We start from the raw sequence: 18607 nt of genomic DNA, 5'->3' as shown, positions 1-18607 counted from the left end.
TAGTCTGCCATTATCCAAGAGATGGTGTGCATATAATTCCCCATCATGGTTCACTCCTGCCAAGAAGGTGTGAGCCATCCCTGGTTGAAAATCTGGTTTCATGTGGATAGGTGTCATGGGCCCCGGGGTGGTGGATATGTTGAGTTTTTTGCATGCTTCTCTGCAATAGATGCAAGCTGATATTAGACAACTTTCTTCATAATGCAACTGACAGGACTATTTTTTTTTAAGCTGGCTTTACTAAGACCAATTTCAAGACAAAAACAGAGAAGTTATGTAAACTACTTAACACAAGTAAATGATTGTCAAGAGACAACCCATATTTCTTTCAAGAGACATCTTGGCTATAATACTAAGAAAAACTAAAAAGTCTTTTAACACCTTCCATTCCACCCATACTAACTTAACCTAAGCCTAATTTATCAAACATGTGCTAAATAACAAATTAGAAAAGAGAAAGAACACTCATAAAATTGCCTTATTCGCTAGTCATGAGTTTATCAGCTAGTCCGATATGGAAACTGGGCAATCGATCAAATATTGTTGTCTGTTATCATGCAAAAGGTGTAAAAGAAAACAGAGAAATGCAGTTGTTTTTGTACTTTGTGTACATACTGGGTGTGTTCAAATGAACTTTTCCAGCGCTGTGCTGATTGAATGCTCAAAACAATTGAAAGATTTGCTCCAGATCTCTAGACATGCCTGTTTTTCCTCTCTTTTGGGTGGGAATGCAGATAACTGAGTTTACAGAACTGATAGAGGAAATATGTGTTGTGAAAAGGTACAGAGATGGTGACAGAAGAAAGGGTTCGGTTATAAAAACATCTGGTGAAAAGAAAACAACAGCTATGTCGCCAGTAGCAACCAGGCAAGAGTTTTCTTGTACTCCACATGCACTGAGATAATGAAAGCTTAAACCTAATTGCTAGAGACATTTCCCTGCAAACACAAGGCCTCCTGGACCTTCTGAAATGAAACAGGTTAAATAAAATTAGGAAGTGTGTCCAGGCTTTCCAATCATGTTTTAGTTGTCTGTTTTTAACTTCAGGATTGCGACCATGGCAAAGTTGGAATTTCTACTACAAAGTACAAACCCATAGATGACACTCGCATTAGGCAAAGGTAACTTTCTAGCTTCCCCAAAACATATATATACCCGACCCTAAGTTCAAAGATAATTGTCCCTCGAACCAGTGAATCATGCATGAAAGTGATCTCTAGTGCAACTCCACAAGGCCAAATTTCTAGAGAAAAGTCTTCCAGAGAATGGGCATCATAATCTAGTACGTAGGCATAATGGATATCAGGTCTCTGGACACTGTAGTGACATGAGGCAAAATCGTGCTATGCAAAAAAAAAAAATAAAGGCAGCTGACATAAGTGCCCTTAAAAGAAAACTGGTCAGTCACTTTAAACTTTTAAAAGCAAGAGTCCATATCATGGAAAGCCTCATTTAATTTTTTTTTTCTGTTTGTTCTGGTTTCACTTATATAAAGGGCTCTGTTTGATCAACATTGGCGTTAAGCTCAGACCTCTTGTCCAATAAAAGTACCATTATTGGCTACTGAGGCCCCCTTATTGGACAGATAGGAAAAAGGTGGGCTACACTTTGCTCTACAGCATTGGTACTCAATCCTATTATGACCAGGGCCAGTCAAATTCTTCCAAAGCCTTCTCCAACATTAAAACAGTTTATACACACAAAATAAAAGTATGGGAATACAAAATATGTATTGAAATTCAGGAATGCTCTGGTAGGGACTGTATGTCACTGATGGGAAATTAAGGTTCTAGATGGGGTTTAGGGGACTCTGCAGCAGACTTGGTGGCCTTGTGATTGATGAGGTTTCTGGAGGAATCTGGGGGCAACTGTGGGGGGACTGAGTCTCTGAAGGGGGATGGGGGTTCCTCCAAGAGAGTGGCAGTTCTGCAGGGGTAATAAGGGAGACTGGAAGGCACTGCAGGGGATAAGGGGGTACTGTTAGGGGCACTAAGGAAGGCTGGAGGCTCTTCAGCATGTTAGGGGACACTGTAGGAGGTTGATGGGCACTGTGGAAGATGAGGGCTCATAGGGGGCCTTGGGGAACTCTGAGAGGTTGAGGGGCACTGTGGGTCACTTTGGGAGGTTGGTTGTAATTATGGAACTTGGAATACACAGCGCGCGGTTAAGGGAACTGCAGCTACCTGGAGCTTGAGAGGAAGGAGGCTGTTGCTCGGCAGTGAGCCACAGTCTAGTAGTTGAGAAACACTGCTTTAGAGGACAGGACATTCCCCCAAATTTAGCAAAGTATAGCTCCTGGTAAAAAACCCCATGGTGTCTCCCTTTAGGCAAGGGTTTTACTTTTGAATGATAAAAATGATGTTCATTATAAACTACATTCTTGCAAATTTTTAGCATTTAATATTGCAATAACCAACATTTCATTTGTACTAGAATACATAATGACATTACTTTTAAAGATAAGTTTTAAATTTAGTAGAACTACTAAAAAAAAAAAAAAACATACAGATCAATTTGACTTATGCTCTTTCAAACACTGAAAATATGGAATGACAATTTTCCTTTGACAGGAAAATACCCCTCCCACTTTCAAAACACACTACTTCTTTTTCTCTGTTGAGTGAATGTATAAAAAAAAATATCAAAGCAGTTTAGCAAATATAAGCCTTGACATACTGATTTAGTAAGTGCTACTGAAATAGAGATGTCAACTGAGAATGACGCAAATGGAATCTAGTAATATACAGCCTGGCTGCACTGTCTTCTAAGGAGGCCAAGGCCAGAAGACAGAGCTTGCTTGATCACCCTGTTTGTCCATGTGCCTCAGACTCATCCAATATGAATACTCTCTGATATTGGTTAGTACAAAAAAAGTACAAAATACTGGACAATGTATTTCAGCTTCTGCAGAAAGGTATTGCAGTTAAACATGAGGTTAGTGCTCTTGTCTTGTAGCTAGCATAAGAAGAGGTTAGTCTTCCTGTCTTGTAGCTATGAGTTCAGGATTTGATCTGCACCTGAAACACAACTTGCATTGCACTTGTATGTTCTGCCTATGTTTGTGTGGTTTTCCCATCATAATCCAACACATATTGCTGGTGTAGTTGTCTTTCTCCAAATCGGTTGTGAGTGAGGTAAATATATAATAGGCTTTGAATGCCCATGGGGGCAAGGGACAGATAGGAATGGTAAAATGCTAAAACCTAAAATATAAATACAGGCTATATATAAAATGTTCATTAGCACTCTAAAAGTGTGGGACATGTTTTGTTACTATGAGGTCTAAGATTCAGATGGAGTTTTTGCCTTCCTTGCCCTTATTACATACTTCAGTAGCAGAACACTGTAATGACAAAGTTTAAAGCTGAGCTTTAGAAAGTTCCTCCCTTTCTCTCGTTAAGCCCTCCATGGATCTTTTTTTTTTTTTTTTTACACTATACATACATCTTTCTGCAGTCTTCAGAATGTCTGATGACATTAGAGGTCCTATATTACTTAAACTCTAACGGTAGTGGGTGGACTGTTCAGCGCTTATGTATTGACCTCTGGTGCCTATTTAGTCCAGGGGTCCTGTAAGCCCAGACTGCATTTTGATGCACCTCCTAGGAGGTGTGTTCATGATGACCTGGCCACAGGAAATTACTTAAATGATGATGGTCATCATTTAACCTAAAAGAATGCTTCAGCGCAGTGAAGGAGAAGTGCTCAGCCACATTTAACACAGAAGAAGTAACCCCCCCCAAGCCTTAACTGAAAAAAATAGCTTGGGATATAAAGTTTGAGAAAAGTAAGAAGTCTTTATCTGTATCTTTATCTCCATAGTTTAGCAAACAAACACATGCTTTTCTAATGAAAGGTTGCCTTTAAGAACTTCATTAAATTAATTTTTTTGGAAATCTTGAGTTAAACATGTCTTCCAAAAGTGTCTGCACAATAAAGGGTGACATTTATCCCCATCCATCATACAAAAAAAAGTCTCTCTTCCACAAGTCCAGGTGCCCTTGCCATCAACGTTGATTGCGTCCACCAACAGGAAATCTCAACTAGATTTGTCCAAAGTAAGCAGATGATTGTCCAGTGGGAAAATATAGTTTCCCAGCTTCACGTGAAGATTCAATTCACAACCTTCTTGCACTTAAAAATTATGATCTGATACCCTTAAAAGTGGAATGTTTTGCCAGGTAAAGGTTGTAAAAACAAGAAAGATTTGTTATAAGAAAGGGAGTGGTTAGAAAAACAGCTTTGTATATCCCTCTCTCAATGTGTGAAAGGAAAATGCTGACTGCAAGACTCCAACTCTTTACAGAACTCAGATCAAGACTGAGAACTGGAGCTAGCTGCATAACTCTTGGCGGATCACTCTCCAGATGGACTGTCACTTACAGCCGTCCGTTGTTAGAAGCCAGTTGTTGCACACTTTGCTGTAAATCCTGTATGCCTAAAAAGACATCCTATGGTGCTGACCTCTGCACCAGGGAAATGAAATAATTACTCCTATTGTGTGACTGATTTAAACAGAAGCCAGGTGCTCCATTTGTGCATGCAGGAAGCCAACAGTTTTCTCTGTAACTCGGCCCTAAAACCGGCAGTATGAAAATTATAGATTTATTAAGCGCCAAAAAAAAAAGAGCCTGACCTCAAAGTTAACGTTTCCTACAGGATTATTTAAACACGCATGAGACACGAAAAAGTATCACTGGAGAGATCAATGAACCCTGACCAATGTAAGTGCATATTCCGCCATAGTACGTAAAAACTTATTATGCTCAGGGAAAAGACCTGAAAAAGGTTTAACCCATTGTTAATTGCTTTGGAGCTGTTGAACATTGATAGCCATATGACAACTGGCATCAATTTTAGCATTACCACATTACGCCAGCTATATTCTTTAATTAGATCTAATCCAAATCACTACCAGCTCATATGAGCTTTAGATTGCTAATGGCAAATCTTTTAAATCTACAGCTTTTATTAAATACCACCTAAAGATCCTGCCAAGAAGGTCCCTATTTAGGCAAATTTTAGTAATTACATTTAGGTCTATTTTAACTGATAAGTTCACTTTTTTTGGGAAAAAAAAATAAATGCCCATTTTTTGGCATGTAAAAGAATGTGCATTTTTTTTTAGCCTGTAAAGCATTGCATCAGTGAACAGCAGATCACTGGTGCCATGCAAGTCTCCAGCAGATCTGCCAGTGTATCTGTGTGCCTGTACATCTCGTACGGGCTATCAGACAAAATCTGACAGGCAGAGATAATGAACTACCATGGCGCTCCGCAGTACTGTGGTAGTTCATTGAAAACTACAAGCCAACAGTCGCAAAGGCTGCCAGATCTTGTAGTTTTTCATTCAGAGTAGATTGCGAATGAGTGACGTGGCCGAAATCCCACTTTAACATGTTTTTTTTAATTGGGACAGGTGGCAGGGGGATGTAGAAGATCCCCAATAGCTGTTAGATCAGGGATTGGGGAGGTGTGGGGGCCAGTCCATTCATAATACGTTACATGTTACGCCCTGAATATGGGCGTAACATGTAACGAAAGGTGAACTTATCCTTTAAGAGTGTATTAAATGTCTATTGCATAGCAGTTAAGTAGCTGATCAGAAGAGATTTTAAAAATAATGGATACAAAAGCATTTACTGCAACATCTGAAAACCTTCAGTCAGAATAGGTCCTGTTCTTGCGCGTCAGTTGCGCATTGCATAAAGGTGAATGTCTGACCAAGAGAAATGTCATGTAATTTGAAAAAGAGAGCCACAAGGAGATGTTTAACAGTTAAACATACTCCCTCTATCTGGAAATATATCATTGCTGGCTTCAGTTAAAGTAATCTTGCCAAAAGGTAATACTAAAGCTTTAATTGATAAATTCTCATCCTGAAAATGTTAGTTGCTTGGCTGGCATGCAAATGCCTTGGCCTAATTACTAAATTTTGTCTCTCCATTTGCTACATGTTTGCTCCAGGCCTGGGACCCAGAAGTATTGAAGCCAAACACAACTAGCCTTTTTAAGAAGTAGTTAACATTGGTAGCCTTTGTGTTTCTCTTATGATGAGTATACTACCCCTTTACACCCTTTACAAAAGAGGAATATTATGAAAACACAAAAAAGAGGGCTAGATGCATAAATATAGATCTTTCTTCCTGACACCCAGATTTTTTTTATACCCAATACCCCAAAGGATGCAAAGTACATCAAACAGGCAGCCCATAACTTCTGAATGCAGCTCCCGGTTAATCACTGTGCTCGCAGCTAAGAACAGCGAGGATTAGATCAAAAATATAAAGTATTCTGAAAAATTTTTGAACAATTTTTCCCACTCAAACATCTTACATCATATACAGTAAATGCATCACCACATTTGACAACCTTTTATGATCCATATACTAAGGCCAGCCATATGCTCATGAGTATCTGAGCATTGCTACCAGTCTGAGCTGTTCTTGTGGGCAGCTAGTGACTGTTAACTAGGAAAAAGCAATCACCTGCACTAGTTAGGAATACTTTTTTCCCTGCAGAGGGATTCCACAACATTCTGACGAATCTGTAAGGCCAGTTGTGGACTGTTCCCTTTTCCCATACAAGAGTGACATGATCCTTTCAGACTGTATCAGCAGGAGCTCAATACCATCTAATACAGGATAAAACACCACAAAAAGTTTGGAAAGGCAGCTATTTGGGCAATGACAGATATAATTAAATAGTTGATCTGCAAACCCACAGGAATTTTAATGGCGCTCATAGTGGTCAGATGACTCACCAACAAATACAGGTGATGGTAGATATGTCTACCCCTGCTAGAAATGTTTAGCATGGACAATAAAGCGCTTCAATGGCGTTTAGTCATGAAGTACATTTTCCAACATGCTGGAAAATCTGTGTGCTAAAACAAGCAGATCTAATGCTTAAAAACCTTCACTTCTGCAGTCTAGTTAACCCTTATTTGGCCTTAGTAATGCCTAAATGTGTCACTCTTGCATTAATTATGCAATATATTGCCCCCAAGACTTACTTGAGCATAGCTAAATGGATGTCCTTAGAATTTTTAGCACAAATCCTTTTAATGCTCTAAAATGATACAATTACAAACCAGTAAACAAGTGTTCACACACCCCTTTCTGTCACATACCTCTCTCTTTTTGGAGTGAGAACTGAGGTCTGGCCATTAGTTGATGCCTGATGGTTGAGGAGCAAGGAGGGCTTGGGGGCTGCAACCGAAGAGACACATGTCGTGGACAGGTCCAACGTGCTGTGGTTATTACAGCCACCATCGTCCGCCGTGTGCGAGCTCGTCACTTCTTTCCATAGCTGCTGCAGCTCCGCTGGAATCATGCCTGAAACAAACAAATTGGATAATTAAATCAATTAACAGCTAATTCAGCCCTCCTCAAACAGTAATTAAATCAAAAGAGTCAGTAAACAAAGACTGAACCGCTTCTCCCCTACAAAGGATAATGAAATGCAACAATTCATTCTTTTCTGCTATGGTATTTGCTTAACTAAAAGGAGATTATTAATCTTAAAAGTAGAGGGGGGGATTGGAAAAGTAGCAAGGAGCCTGTTGTATCTAACTGAGAATTCTCATCAACATACAAATTATCTTTGTTTTAATGAAATTGTTCCCAGGAGTTAAACGACACAAGTATCCTGGTTTGGTGAGTATAATCAGCAAAGCAACAGTATGCCATGACATTATATTCACTACAAGCTTCACGAATTAGCTTTTACATTTACAATATAAGATTAGCAAGCTTTCAAAGATGAAATCCACTACCTGAATCTAAATTGACCATATAATGTAACCCCAATACATAAAAATTACATACAGGTATGGAAAGATAAACAAATTAGGCACTGTAGGTTAACATTCTTTCTCAGCTTGTTAATGCTTGGCATGTTCGGGACAAAAAGGCTCTGCCTTTTCCTTCATAACCCAAAAATTAACTTTATTTATGTGTATTCACGGTGTATAGGTGAGGCAGCTATAAGATTTTTAAGTTGAATTTGAAGATGGAATTGCATTTCTAAAAAAAAAAAAACAAACCCTATTCTACCTCCCATTGCCCTCCTGATCAATTTTGTACATTGGATTAGTGACCTTAGATGCAGACCAAAATATATTCTCAATACCCATCCTCCCAGATCATTGTTTGGATTATTTTAGACATTTTGAGGCCCACCTTTAATTTCATGAGCATGCTTCAGGCCTTGGGTAAGTTAACATTAATAAGTGAAATGTCTGTAGCAAGTAGATAATACATATTATAATAAATGTTGCAAATTCTGAAAAAGTCATTTGTGGACCATACCAAAAAGTCTTTTTTCTTCAGTTATGTCTTTAGAAGTCAGGAGGTAAACTGTTAAAGTTTCAAAACGGTACTAAAACCTCGGTTAAACTTGGGAGTAAAATTTTTACATCAACTTTTCAATCATCTAGCCAGACAAGCAGTTGGATCATATGTGTGTCTGACTACTTCCAAATGTTTATCTGGGGCTTTACTCAAACATTCTGCAAGTCCCATACCACAAGCCCATTTTTGCTCTTCTGGAGCAATTTCTGTATTTGTTATGTTAAATAAGTAGTAATTTGACTTAGCCCCAATTCTTTGATGAGATTAATATTATATTTATTATTATTTTACAGGATTTATATAGCACCAACAGTTTGTGGATACAACATAAGGGCAGACAGCACAGTTGAAATGCAATTCAAAACAGGGGGAATAAGAGGGCCCTGCTCTTTAGAGCTTACAATCTAACAGGGAGGATCAAAACGTAATAGCTGTGGGGATGGGCTAATCAGTGATAGTTATGTCATTAGGTAAACTGCCAAAGGCCCTAAACAATACTGACGCCAGTTTAACTTTAGGGCACTCATTGACAGTCAGTCATCTGACCTACCATAGCATATAACAATCTCATGTCTACAAGAGCCCCTGAACTTACCCCACTCTCCCCAGGCAGCTGATATTTGCAGGAACAGTTAGGCCGGCCATACACGTAGCGAATTTCTGCAGGAAAGTAACTCAATCGATTCCCCCATCAACACAGACAGTGTTGATGCGGTATCCCCCCCTGCCGGGCTATTGTCTTCTCCCAGTGGGGGAAGCTGCTAGCGATAATTGTAAGAGAATACGGCTGACTGGTTACATTCAGCCTTCCCATTAATGGTTTGAATCTTGGCCGGTGTATGGCCAGCCTTATCAGGCCAGTTGGGCAATATGTTCCCATTATCTATATTCCTGTAAAGGATAAACACCACTGGAAGTGTCTTTTCCTTTCCTTCCTATTCCCCATGGCACAAAAATGATGCTCAGCTGATAGGTCTTCTTTTTACATAAACTTTTTGATGCTCTAGGCCAGTGGTCCTCAACTCCGGTCCTCGGGGCCCACTAACAGGCCAGATTTTAAGTATTACTTTTGGGAGATGCAGACTTGAATACTGCAATCACTGAGCAGCAAATGAGATCACCTGTGATGTAATTTAGTTATCTTGCAAACCTGGCCTGTTAGTGGGCCCCGAGGACCGGAGTTGAGGACCACTGCTCTAGGCCACCAAGTAGGTTTATACTCTACCATTGGCTAGATCCTAAGTTTGTATGCAAGAGACAGTGAAGCAAGCAGTAAACAGGGCTTATATTACCATGTCAAAGTCCACAGCAACCAATCAGAATTCATTTTTCACTGTTCTGATTGCAGAATTCACACTTTAGGCTATGACTTACAGCACTTTGCAGTCATTGTTCCTTGCGCTGTCCTACTGAATAAGCCAACAGAAATGTTGCAAAGTGCATCTGCATGTGTACTGCTACTCAATCCCAACCCCTTCCCCATCATCAAAAGTCCCGTGAAATGCAGAATATTGTGACAAAGTAACATGTAATGAAAGACACATATTTTTACTTGCGTTTTAAATGAAGACAAATAGCTTTGTTATGAAATACATTTTTTATTAATCGCGCGGAGACATAAATTATTCATTCATATTGTCTCCTTGAAATGCTTTTCACTTTTTAACAGTCAAATTGATTACACTATGATTATTTCATTAACACACCTATCTCTCTCATTAATTTTGGTTTCTAGTACTGTTCGCTTAATTGATGGATGTGTCTACGCAAAAAATACATAACTTTCTATAAAGCTCACCCAGTTATTACTGTCAGGGCTCAGATCAATGCTAATGAGCAAGAAGGGGAGGGCGGAAATGTAAAACCAGCTTTTGGAAGAGATATTATCTACTTTTTCCTTTTGTTTTAAAAAATTGGACAGCTGCGTAATCAATAATAATAATAAAAAAAAACTACAACTAATTACGAAGTTGCCCCTCTAACTGCTATGCTATAATCTATTAAAACCACTATATATTACATCATGCAATTTCACAACTTAGCTTTAATAACAGCTGCTTCAAAACACAGCAACCATTTATGCCTTAATATTATTGGTTTTTGATTGGATTCTATGAATGCTCTATTCTGGTCTCTTCAGCAAGGAAAAATCCTAAGTAGTTCTCTTTGTTTATGAGGGGGCTTCACAGCTGTTTGCTTTAAATAACCCTGTCTTTTCTGTATTCACATAATTCACTGTTTTTCCTATCTGACTTTGAACATTGGGCAGTATGAAAGTAAAGTGAATATTGATACCCATTATTCACTTTACTTCCATACTGCCTATGAACTTAATTGTAAAATATATTAAATGTTAAATATATTGTAGCGTTTAGAGCATTTTTATATCTGTTTAATAAAAAATACCTATTGATCCTACTAGAAGTTGAAAACTTCCTGTGCTGATAGTTATCAGGTAGCACTGTTCTAATGTCTCTGTGTGGACTATGACCCCATCCCACCCAACCCCAACCCAATGTTATGGAGCAGAGGAGAACGGGAGTCCTAAAACACTTAGGATGGCCTTGAATGGATTGAGTCTCAGTTGATTCAGCAGAGACCAGCCGAGAAGATTCTATCCATCTATAGGCAGGCTGATTGTACCCAAGCCCATCCATTGAGTATGTCTGATTTTAACATGCGATTATTGTCCATGGCTATAATCGCTAGCGGTAATCATTGTGTTCCTCTGGCAGGGACGGCTCAAAATTGCCTCCCGAAGAACACAATAGCTCTGCGGGAGGAAATCAAGCATTTTTTTTTCCTGCAACTTGTGGTTGAAGAAAAGAAATTCACATACTCTATGGCCTGTCATATTGTCCTAGGGGGACAATGCTTCTTCTCTATAGAATGAGTGCAGTTAGTGAACCCTGTCACCCAAGGACAGGAAGAGTTTTAGGCTGGGTAAAGACAGATTGAAAATTCAGCTGGTTCAGAGGAACTGGCAAAATTTTGATCTATGTGTGGCCCTCCATGTTCGACAGAAGTCGACTTCTGTTGAACGATCAGCCTGGAAAAATCTAAAAGGTCATTGTCTGCAGCCACTGATCATTGTATTTGATGTGTCTCAGGAGGAAGTGTCATGGTTGACATTTGAATGTTGTTAGGCTGGCCAAAGATGGTGACATTTTTTTCCTGCAACCACGGGCTGCAGGAAAGCAAATAGCTTGATCCCCTCATCAACACAGTCAGTGTTGATGGGGGAATCCCTCCACTGAGCTATTGTTTTCTCCCAGCAGGGTGGGGGGACTGTCCCTGCTGTCCTTGCTGGGAGAACACACAGTGATCATTGCTAGTGGCTATAGCCGCTGGCAATAATTACATGAAGAACCCCTAAGGCTGGTTGTACCCACGTAGCTCAATCAATCCACTTGGGTACAATGAGCCTGCCCATACATAGCTCAAATCTTGGCCTTTCCCTGCTGAATTGGCTGAGATTCGAACGTCTATGGCCGGCTTTGGTGTGAGATTGTCCCAAGTCTGTCCTCATTAACATACAATGGGAAAGCCCAGCCTCCAAACCCTTTGTTAGGAAAGAGAGTGTTCAAATTTAGTCACAATTGATAATTAAGATCTGCCTGCACAGTACAGCCTGAGCAATTTATGGCAAATACAGCTGCCCAGCCATGTTCAGAATAGAGCAATTTAAAAGGTAATCTGCATTTTTATTTAAGTTATGCTATGTGGATGGGGACATTTAACAAATATAAAATGTTATCACAAATGTAAAATGTTATCCTAAAAGTGAAAATACACTTTAAGGGACTTTTTTTTATAATTTTTTTTTAGTATATAAAGTAGGGGAGGGATCCTTTGTCAATTTTGTATTGCTGTCTGTGTCCCTGCAGTAAACATTAACCTCTCTATTTATATACCATTGTCCCCAAAACCACAAGTGAGGAGAATCTAAAACTTTAGAGCTGGAACAAGAAGTGAAGGGAAATTCTTCTATGAAGGCAAATGTTCCAGGTGACCGCTGTCTACGATGGAAATTTCACTAACTTTGAGGGAGATTTCATCTTATTTCCTGCTACATCTCCAGATATGAAGTGAAGAGAAATCTCACCAGCAGGTAGACAGACAAAAAAAAGGTGATCAGGGTTTTAATCTTTCCATTTCTATCCAAAACTTTAAAAAGTTGGCTATACATACACATTAGGAAATTTGTTTTTAAGCTAAAACATCTTAAGAGTGCGGAGTGTAATAAGAACATTAGAGTAAGTTATAAACAATGTTATGTACTCTGTGGAGAGGTTAAGAATGGACTGTTGCAATATAAATATGGCAAATATACAATTGGAACAAAAAAAAATTTGAAAAAAAAAAAAAAATATACAAATAATTTTACCGAACCTGGGACCATCATGTATGTACTTATTGAGTAAATGTATATACAGAAAATAAAGCAAAGGGTCTTATCTTTTTGTCTTTGTACAAATAGGACTGCATCAATCAAATAACAATTTATTGTATATTCCCAATGCCAGTATGTAATTGTTCTTTTTTTTTTTTTCTATAAAAATACGATGTATACCTTTAATTGCGTGGGAGCTGTAAAGGCTTTCATTAGCGTCACCAGAATTTAAATCATAGTCCTTTCAAGGTGCTACATTAAAAATAAAACAGGCAGCTGAGGTTTTATTGATTCAGAACACATCATAAAAAATGCTGGGGTTTTAAATTTAATTTTTTTTTTTTCATTTAGAATACAATGCGCAGATAATCATCTCAACGTGATCAGCCAAACATCTTTACTTCTCTAAACTGTTAAAGATTTTAATTATACCGGCTTCGAAGAGCAATGGTCTAATGAGGCAATAGGCTCTAGAGAACGTAAGTGGCTAAGAACTGTGAAATGAGTCTGATAGAATTTTTTTTTTTTTTTTTATTCACCGTGGATATTTTGCATATCAAAGAGGAGTAAATTATTGCACGACACACCAGTAACCTTCCCCGCCTTTGAGAGAGCTGCATTAACAAAAACAGTAGGTCCTCACCAAACCCCACTCTACTTTCTAATAACGAGGAAAAAAAAAAAAAAAATCTTAATATAGTTTTTAGAAATTATTAAATATGGGAGAGGAGAACAGCATTAATACATTAGGTGATACAATAATTTTGAAAATGTATCATTTGGCTCTGAAGCCAATTCGTTTCTGTCTTCCATCTAAACCATCACATGCATTTACAAAAAAAAAAAAAAAAAAAAACGCCAATTATATTTTGATAGATTTGGTACCAAATGAGCATTTAGCTATTAGACATATTCAATTATCACATGTCCTTTAAAATTAAGCCCAGGAGACAAATTAAACAAAGAGGGAAAAAAAAGGTTAGCACACAACCCTGTGTCCCGGTTTTTTTTTTTTTTTTTTTTCTCGTGCAGGCCATTATTTCCCGGCACCTTGCAAAATGACAGTGTAGGATATATTTTTAGCAAACGTACTTGACAGGACTGTCTACACACTAACAATTACCTCAGAAGAGAGCTGACCCTTACTCTCCTGATTCTGCATTAAAACAATAGCGCATCAAATTGTCCCTCTGATGCTAATACGCGGAGTGTTTGGATTAAAACGCGTCAGCCACGGCTAGGCTATTTTGTGCTGGTATTTAAGGAAATGCATCTATTAATTAGCTGAGCACTCCTTTGCAATATGAAATTGTAATGTTCCTTTCGTGCTAGTAATACCTCTCAAGTGTTTCAGGCACAAAGCCCCCTAAAAATTCAGCGGCTAATTAATTAATTCGCAAATTAATGTGTGCAGGCTGTAAATTCAGTCACTCGCTGGATGGTAACCCCCCCTTCCCCCCCGCCCTGTGGGAGCTGATGCCAGGGAGATCTCTGAAGCTTCCGGATCATAATTTTAAAAAGCATTAAGGAAAAAAAAAAATCTGTTCTTGGTTATCAGATGAGACACACAGATACTCACACATAGGGGTTTGTAGCCACACGTCTGTAAGCTATCTGACCTTTTTTTATCTGCTATATTTATGCACTGCTATACATGTTTTGACCACCTTGCATAATAACAGCCCCTGTTTCCTATAAACTTACAACGGTAGAATGGCAAAAAAATTTCCAACTTTCCTGTAGACTTTTTGGTCTGTCATATCAACATAGCAACCCTGTTCACATTGAATGATGGTCTCCAGTGTGGACACCTACAGTACCAGTACCAGTTTTAGGAATTTGATATTTGCAAGCAGGGCTGCTGTTAGAAATCGCGGGGCCCCGTACAGATTACCTGGCAGGGCCCCCCCAAGAAAATATTAAAGATATATTTAGCTAAAATTACAACAAAATCACTATTAGCAGACACAAATATGACATAACTCGCATAATTCCAGCTAAATCTAAAAAATAAAACTATGTTAAATAAAAAAGAAGATGAGATGAGAAAAATATACAGGCTGGGCAGTTGGAGCTCAGTGATCAGAGAAACAGAGAGAGAGAAACAAATTTACAATTTACAAATAAACTCCAGAGCAGAGATAAGTGCTGGGAGGGGGGCCCACACAGGGAGGGGGATTAGTGAGGGACAACTGTCTCTTTCTCAACAGATAAAAGCTGGTAGCAGGGAGAGGGACAGAGATCAGATTCAGGTGCTGGAGGAAGATTTCTGTATTTGTTGTCCATCACTAATCCCCTCTCTGTGTGGGCCCCCCTGTGTGCTCGGGCCCCCTACAAGAGGGCTGGTGGTCCCCCCCTATCAGCGGCCCTGTTTGCAAGCAGCATGGAGGAAATATGATTTTTGCAAATAGTATTTATAAATACTGTACATTATTACGGTATTTATACTATCGAACATCTATATTCTTAAATGGGTTCTTGAAATGATATCTATGCCGTTGTACAAACGTTCACATTAAACATTTGGCATTAACCACTTAAGGACCGCCATATAGCATAGATACTGTATACTGCTACAGGGCAGCTCTCCTGTGCAGACTCACTTATATACAGTATATATGTGATTCTGCAGTTCCACCTTGAGGGGGGGGGATGTGCACCAGGGGGCTGCTTCTGCTGTAATTACTCATCATCATACTGGGCACTGGATGTCCCCCGGCACCCGCTGATCATCGAGACACAGAACGGAACTCGGTTCTGATAGGGGCAGAAGTGATGGATTTTGTGGGAATAAAATCTATCACTTACCTTAGTAAAAGCACCTACAAAGTACACAAAAACACTGGCTAGACACACAGTTAACCCTTTGATCGCCCTAGATGTTTAACCCCTTCCAAGCCAGTGTCATTAGTACAGTGACAGTGCATATTTTTGCACTGATCACTTTATTTGTGTCACTGGTCCCCACAAAGTGTCAAAATTGTCAGTTAGGCTGGGTTCACACTTGCAATGCGGGAAACCACAGCATTTCCTGTGCGGGTTCCCGCATTGCATCTGACTCGCAGGCAGTTCACATTGCTTTCTGCAAACTGCTGCAGGTGTCAATGTAAAGTTAATGACACCTCCAAATCGGTTCCTAGAACTCAGTGCAAACTGTGAAATTGGGTTTGAATCAGATTGCATGGGGTCTGAACACCCATACGATCCGATTCCAGTGCATACCAAAAAAAGGGTCCTGCACCATTTTGGTGCGAATGCGATGCGATTTCAGCCATACAAACTGTATGGCTGAATTTGCATCGCACAGCAATGCGGTGCGAATCACATGCGATGTCTGGCATCGCATAAGTGTGAACCCAACCTCAGTGTTCCATTATCTGCCGCAATATCACAGTCCTTATCATCACTGTTCGTCGCCATTACTAGTATAAAAATATGTACAAATAAAAATTCCAGTATATATATTATAGTTTGTAGACACTATAACTTTTCCACAAACGCTTATTGGGATTTTTTTTTATACCAAAATATGTAGCAGAATACATATTGTCCTAAACTGATGAAGAAATTTGATTTTTTTGTGGGGAAAAAAGGATGTAAATTTTTGTTTAGGTACAGCGTTGCATGACCTCGCAATTGTCAGTTAAATTAACATAATGCTGTATCGTAAAAAAATGGCCTGGTCATAAAGAGGGGTAAATCTTCTGGAGGTCAAGAGGTTAGAGAGCTACTGGCACAACTGTAGCTACGGAATGTTCTATGTGAGATAATAGCTCTTAAAGGGGTTCATTTGATTCAACACTGAGGTCCCATTAACAACAATGTGTTTGCCTGAAGTGGAACACGGTTGGTCACACAGGAAGGAGCACTGACTGCTCAAACAGAATTGCTATCTCTGTACTCATTAGCTGTTAGACGTTTTTATTGTGTATTTTTTTCATCAAAAAGTTCAGTTCACCTACATAAACTCAGCAAAGGTGCGAGCCTTTCTTTGTCTGGGATCATTATTACATCCCATGGAGTGTTATTTCATCTCCACCTGGAATGGCAATATTTTCTGCTACCTGATAGATCCTCAAATGCAGGCCCCCCCCCCCCCTAGTCCCTTCTCTGGGTATATGTAAGGGTTTACAACCACTTTAATGTAAATTTTCATGATAATGGGTAAAAAATTGTAAAACATGCATTAAATATGTGTTTTAACCCACTGCATACAGTAAAGCACATTATAGTCGCATACTATTGCAAGTTCACGGCTGTAAACAAGTCCTAACCTGAGCCAGAAGCCTCTGATTGGAAAGGCCATTGCCTGAACCCTGGCTGTTGACTAGTTTAGAAGGAATGACACAGCTACGACCTGTATGAAGTTAGTCCTCCCAGCCAAGTACCGATTGAAATTACCCAATCGCTTTATAAGATATTTCTACAGACATTTTAGGGTAGGCATAATAAGTAAAAAAAGTACCTAAAACGGCTTTGATGGTTTTTAAAAAGCCCCCTGAAAAGCAAGCAATTCATACTTACCTGTCCCGTTGCCTGCTCTGTGGTTGCACTGAAAAGATATCTTGCTCAAAAATGTTCTGTCTGACAATTCCTAGAGTGTTGGATGCCTGTGTCCCACGCTGCGCTCTGTGGTTTCTACCCCCAGTCCCGACGTCACTACAGCACATAATAGTGATGAAGGCGCTGGCAGAAAGATTTACAGAGTACAGTAGAGGACTCGGCGTTCGACACACTAGAAATGTAGCAGATGCGCGCGGCCCCTCTGCGCCATGTGTTTCTTTCCATCAGTCCCTGATTGCAGAAGTAATCACAAAGGCCAGTAAGGGACTCAGCGGTCGACACACCAGAAGTGTAGCGGATGCGCGCGGCCCCTCTGCGCTATGTGTTTCTTTACAACAGGCCCTATTACATGACAGCACATAGTAGTGATGTAGGGGCTTGCAGAAGCAATCACAAAGGCCAGTAAGGGACTCAGAATTCGACACACTAGAAGTGTAGCAGATGCGCGCGGCCCTTCTGCACTATGTGTTTCTTTCCACCAGTCGCTATGTCATGACAGCACATAGTAGTGATGTAGGGGCTTGCAGAAGCAAACACAAAGGCCAGTAAAGGACTCAGCGTTCGACACACTAGAAGTGTAGCGGATGCGGGCGGATACTCTGCGCTATGTGTTTCTTTCCATCAGTCCCTATTACATGACAGCACATAGTAGTGATGTAGGGGCTTGCAGAAGCAATCACAAAAGCCAGTAAGGGACTCAGAATTTGACACACTGGCAGTGTAGCAGATGCTGGTGGCCCCCTGTGCGCTATGCGGTTACCCCCACCCCCACACATCAGTCGTCCCTATGTCAGTACAGCACATAGCAGTGATGTAGTTGCTGGCGGAAGGAATCACAGAGGCCAGTAGGTGACACAGCATTTGACACACATGGAAGTGTGGAAGATGCTGTTGTCCCCTGCTGCACTCTGTGGTTCTTTCCGTCAGTTCCTATGTAATTAGTGCACATAGTGTTGTAAGAACTTGCAGAAGGAATCACAGAGGCCAGTACAGGACTCAGCATTTGACACATACAGTATGGAAGTGTAGCAGATGCTAAAGAGATTTCAGCATGCGTCTCTGTTCACTGGAGAGGCATTCGGCTATTCAGGCAGCAGAACATTGTTTGCTTTGTAGGGGCTCTTCTGTAGAGATTTTTTTATATTTAAAGTGTCACTTTAACAAGCTTGTACAGGAACAAGAAAGGTAACAATGACTATATATATATATTCCATATGACTAATTAAACATTAAAGACATTGGCATATGTAGGTGATGCTTGGTTCAGCAATGTAGCTTCCTGTTTCACCTCTCTTA

The 18607-nt window shown here is 39.7% G+C and overlaps 1 protein-coding gene across 1 annotated transcript in view; it reads right to left on the bottom strand.

Moving 5' to 3' along the window:
- Positions 1 to 18607, bottom strand: part of FOXP1 (forkhead box P1) — a 1279200-nt gene that overhangs the window by 94546 nt on the left and 1166047 nt on the right. The window contains exon 11 of the mRNA XM_082265551.1: positions 7134 to 7338. Within this exon, the coding sequence (XP_082121677.1) occupies positions 7134 to 7338 (205 nt within the window). The remainder of the gene's footprint in view (positions 1 to 7133; positions 7339 to 18607) is intronic.

This window comes from Pelophylax lessonae (assembly GCF_965119305.1).
Source record: "Pelophylax lessonae genome assembly, chromosome: 8".
Lineage (NCBI taxonomy): Eukaryota > Metazoa > Chordata > Amphibia > Anura > Ranidae > Pelophylax > Pelophylax lessonae.
This window is presented reverse-complemented; position numbering and strand designations above follow the sequence as displayed.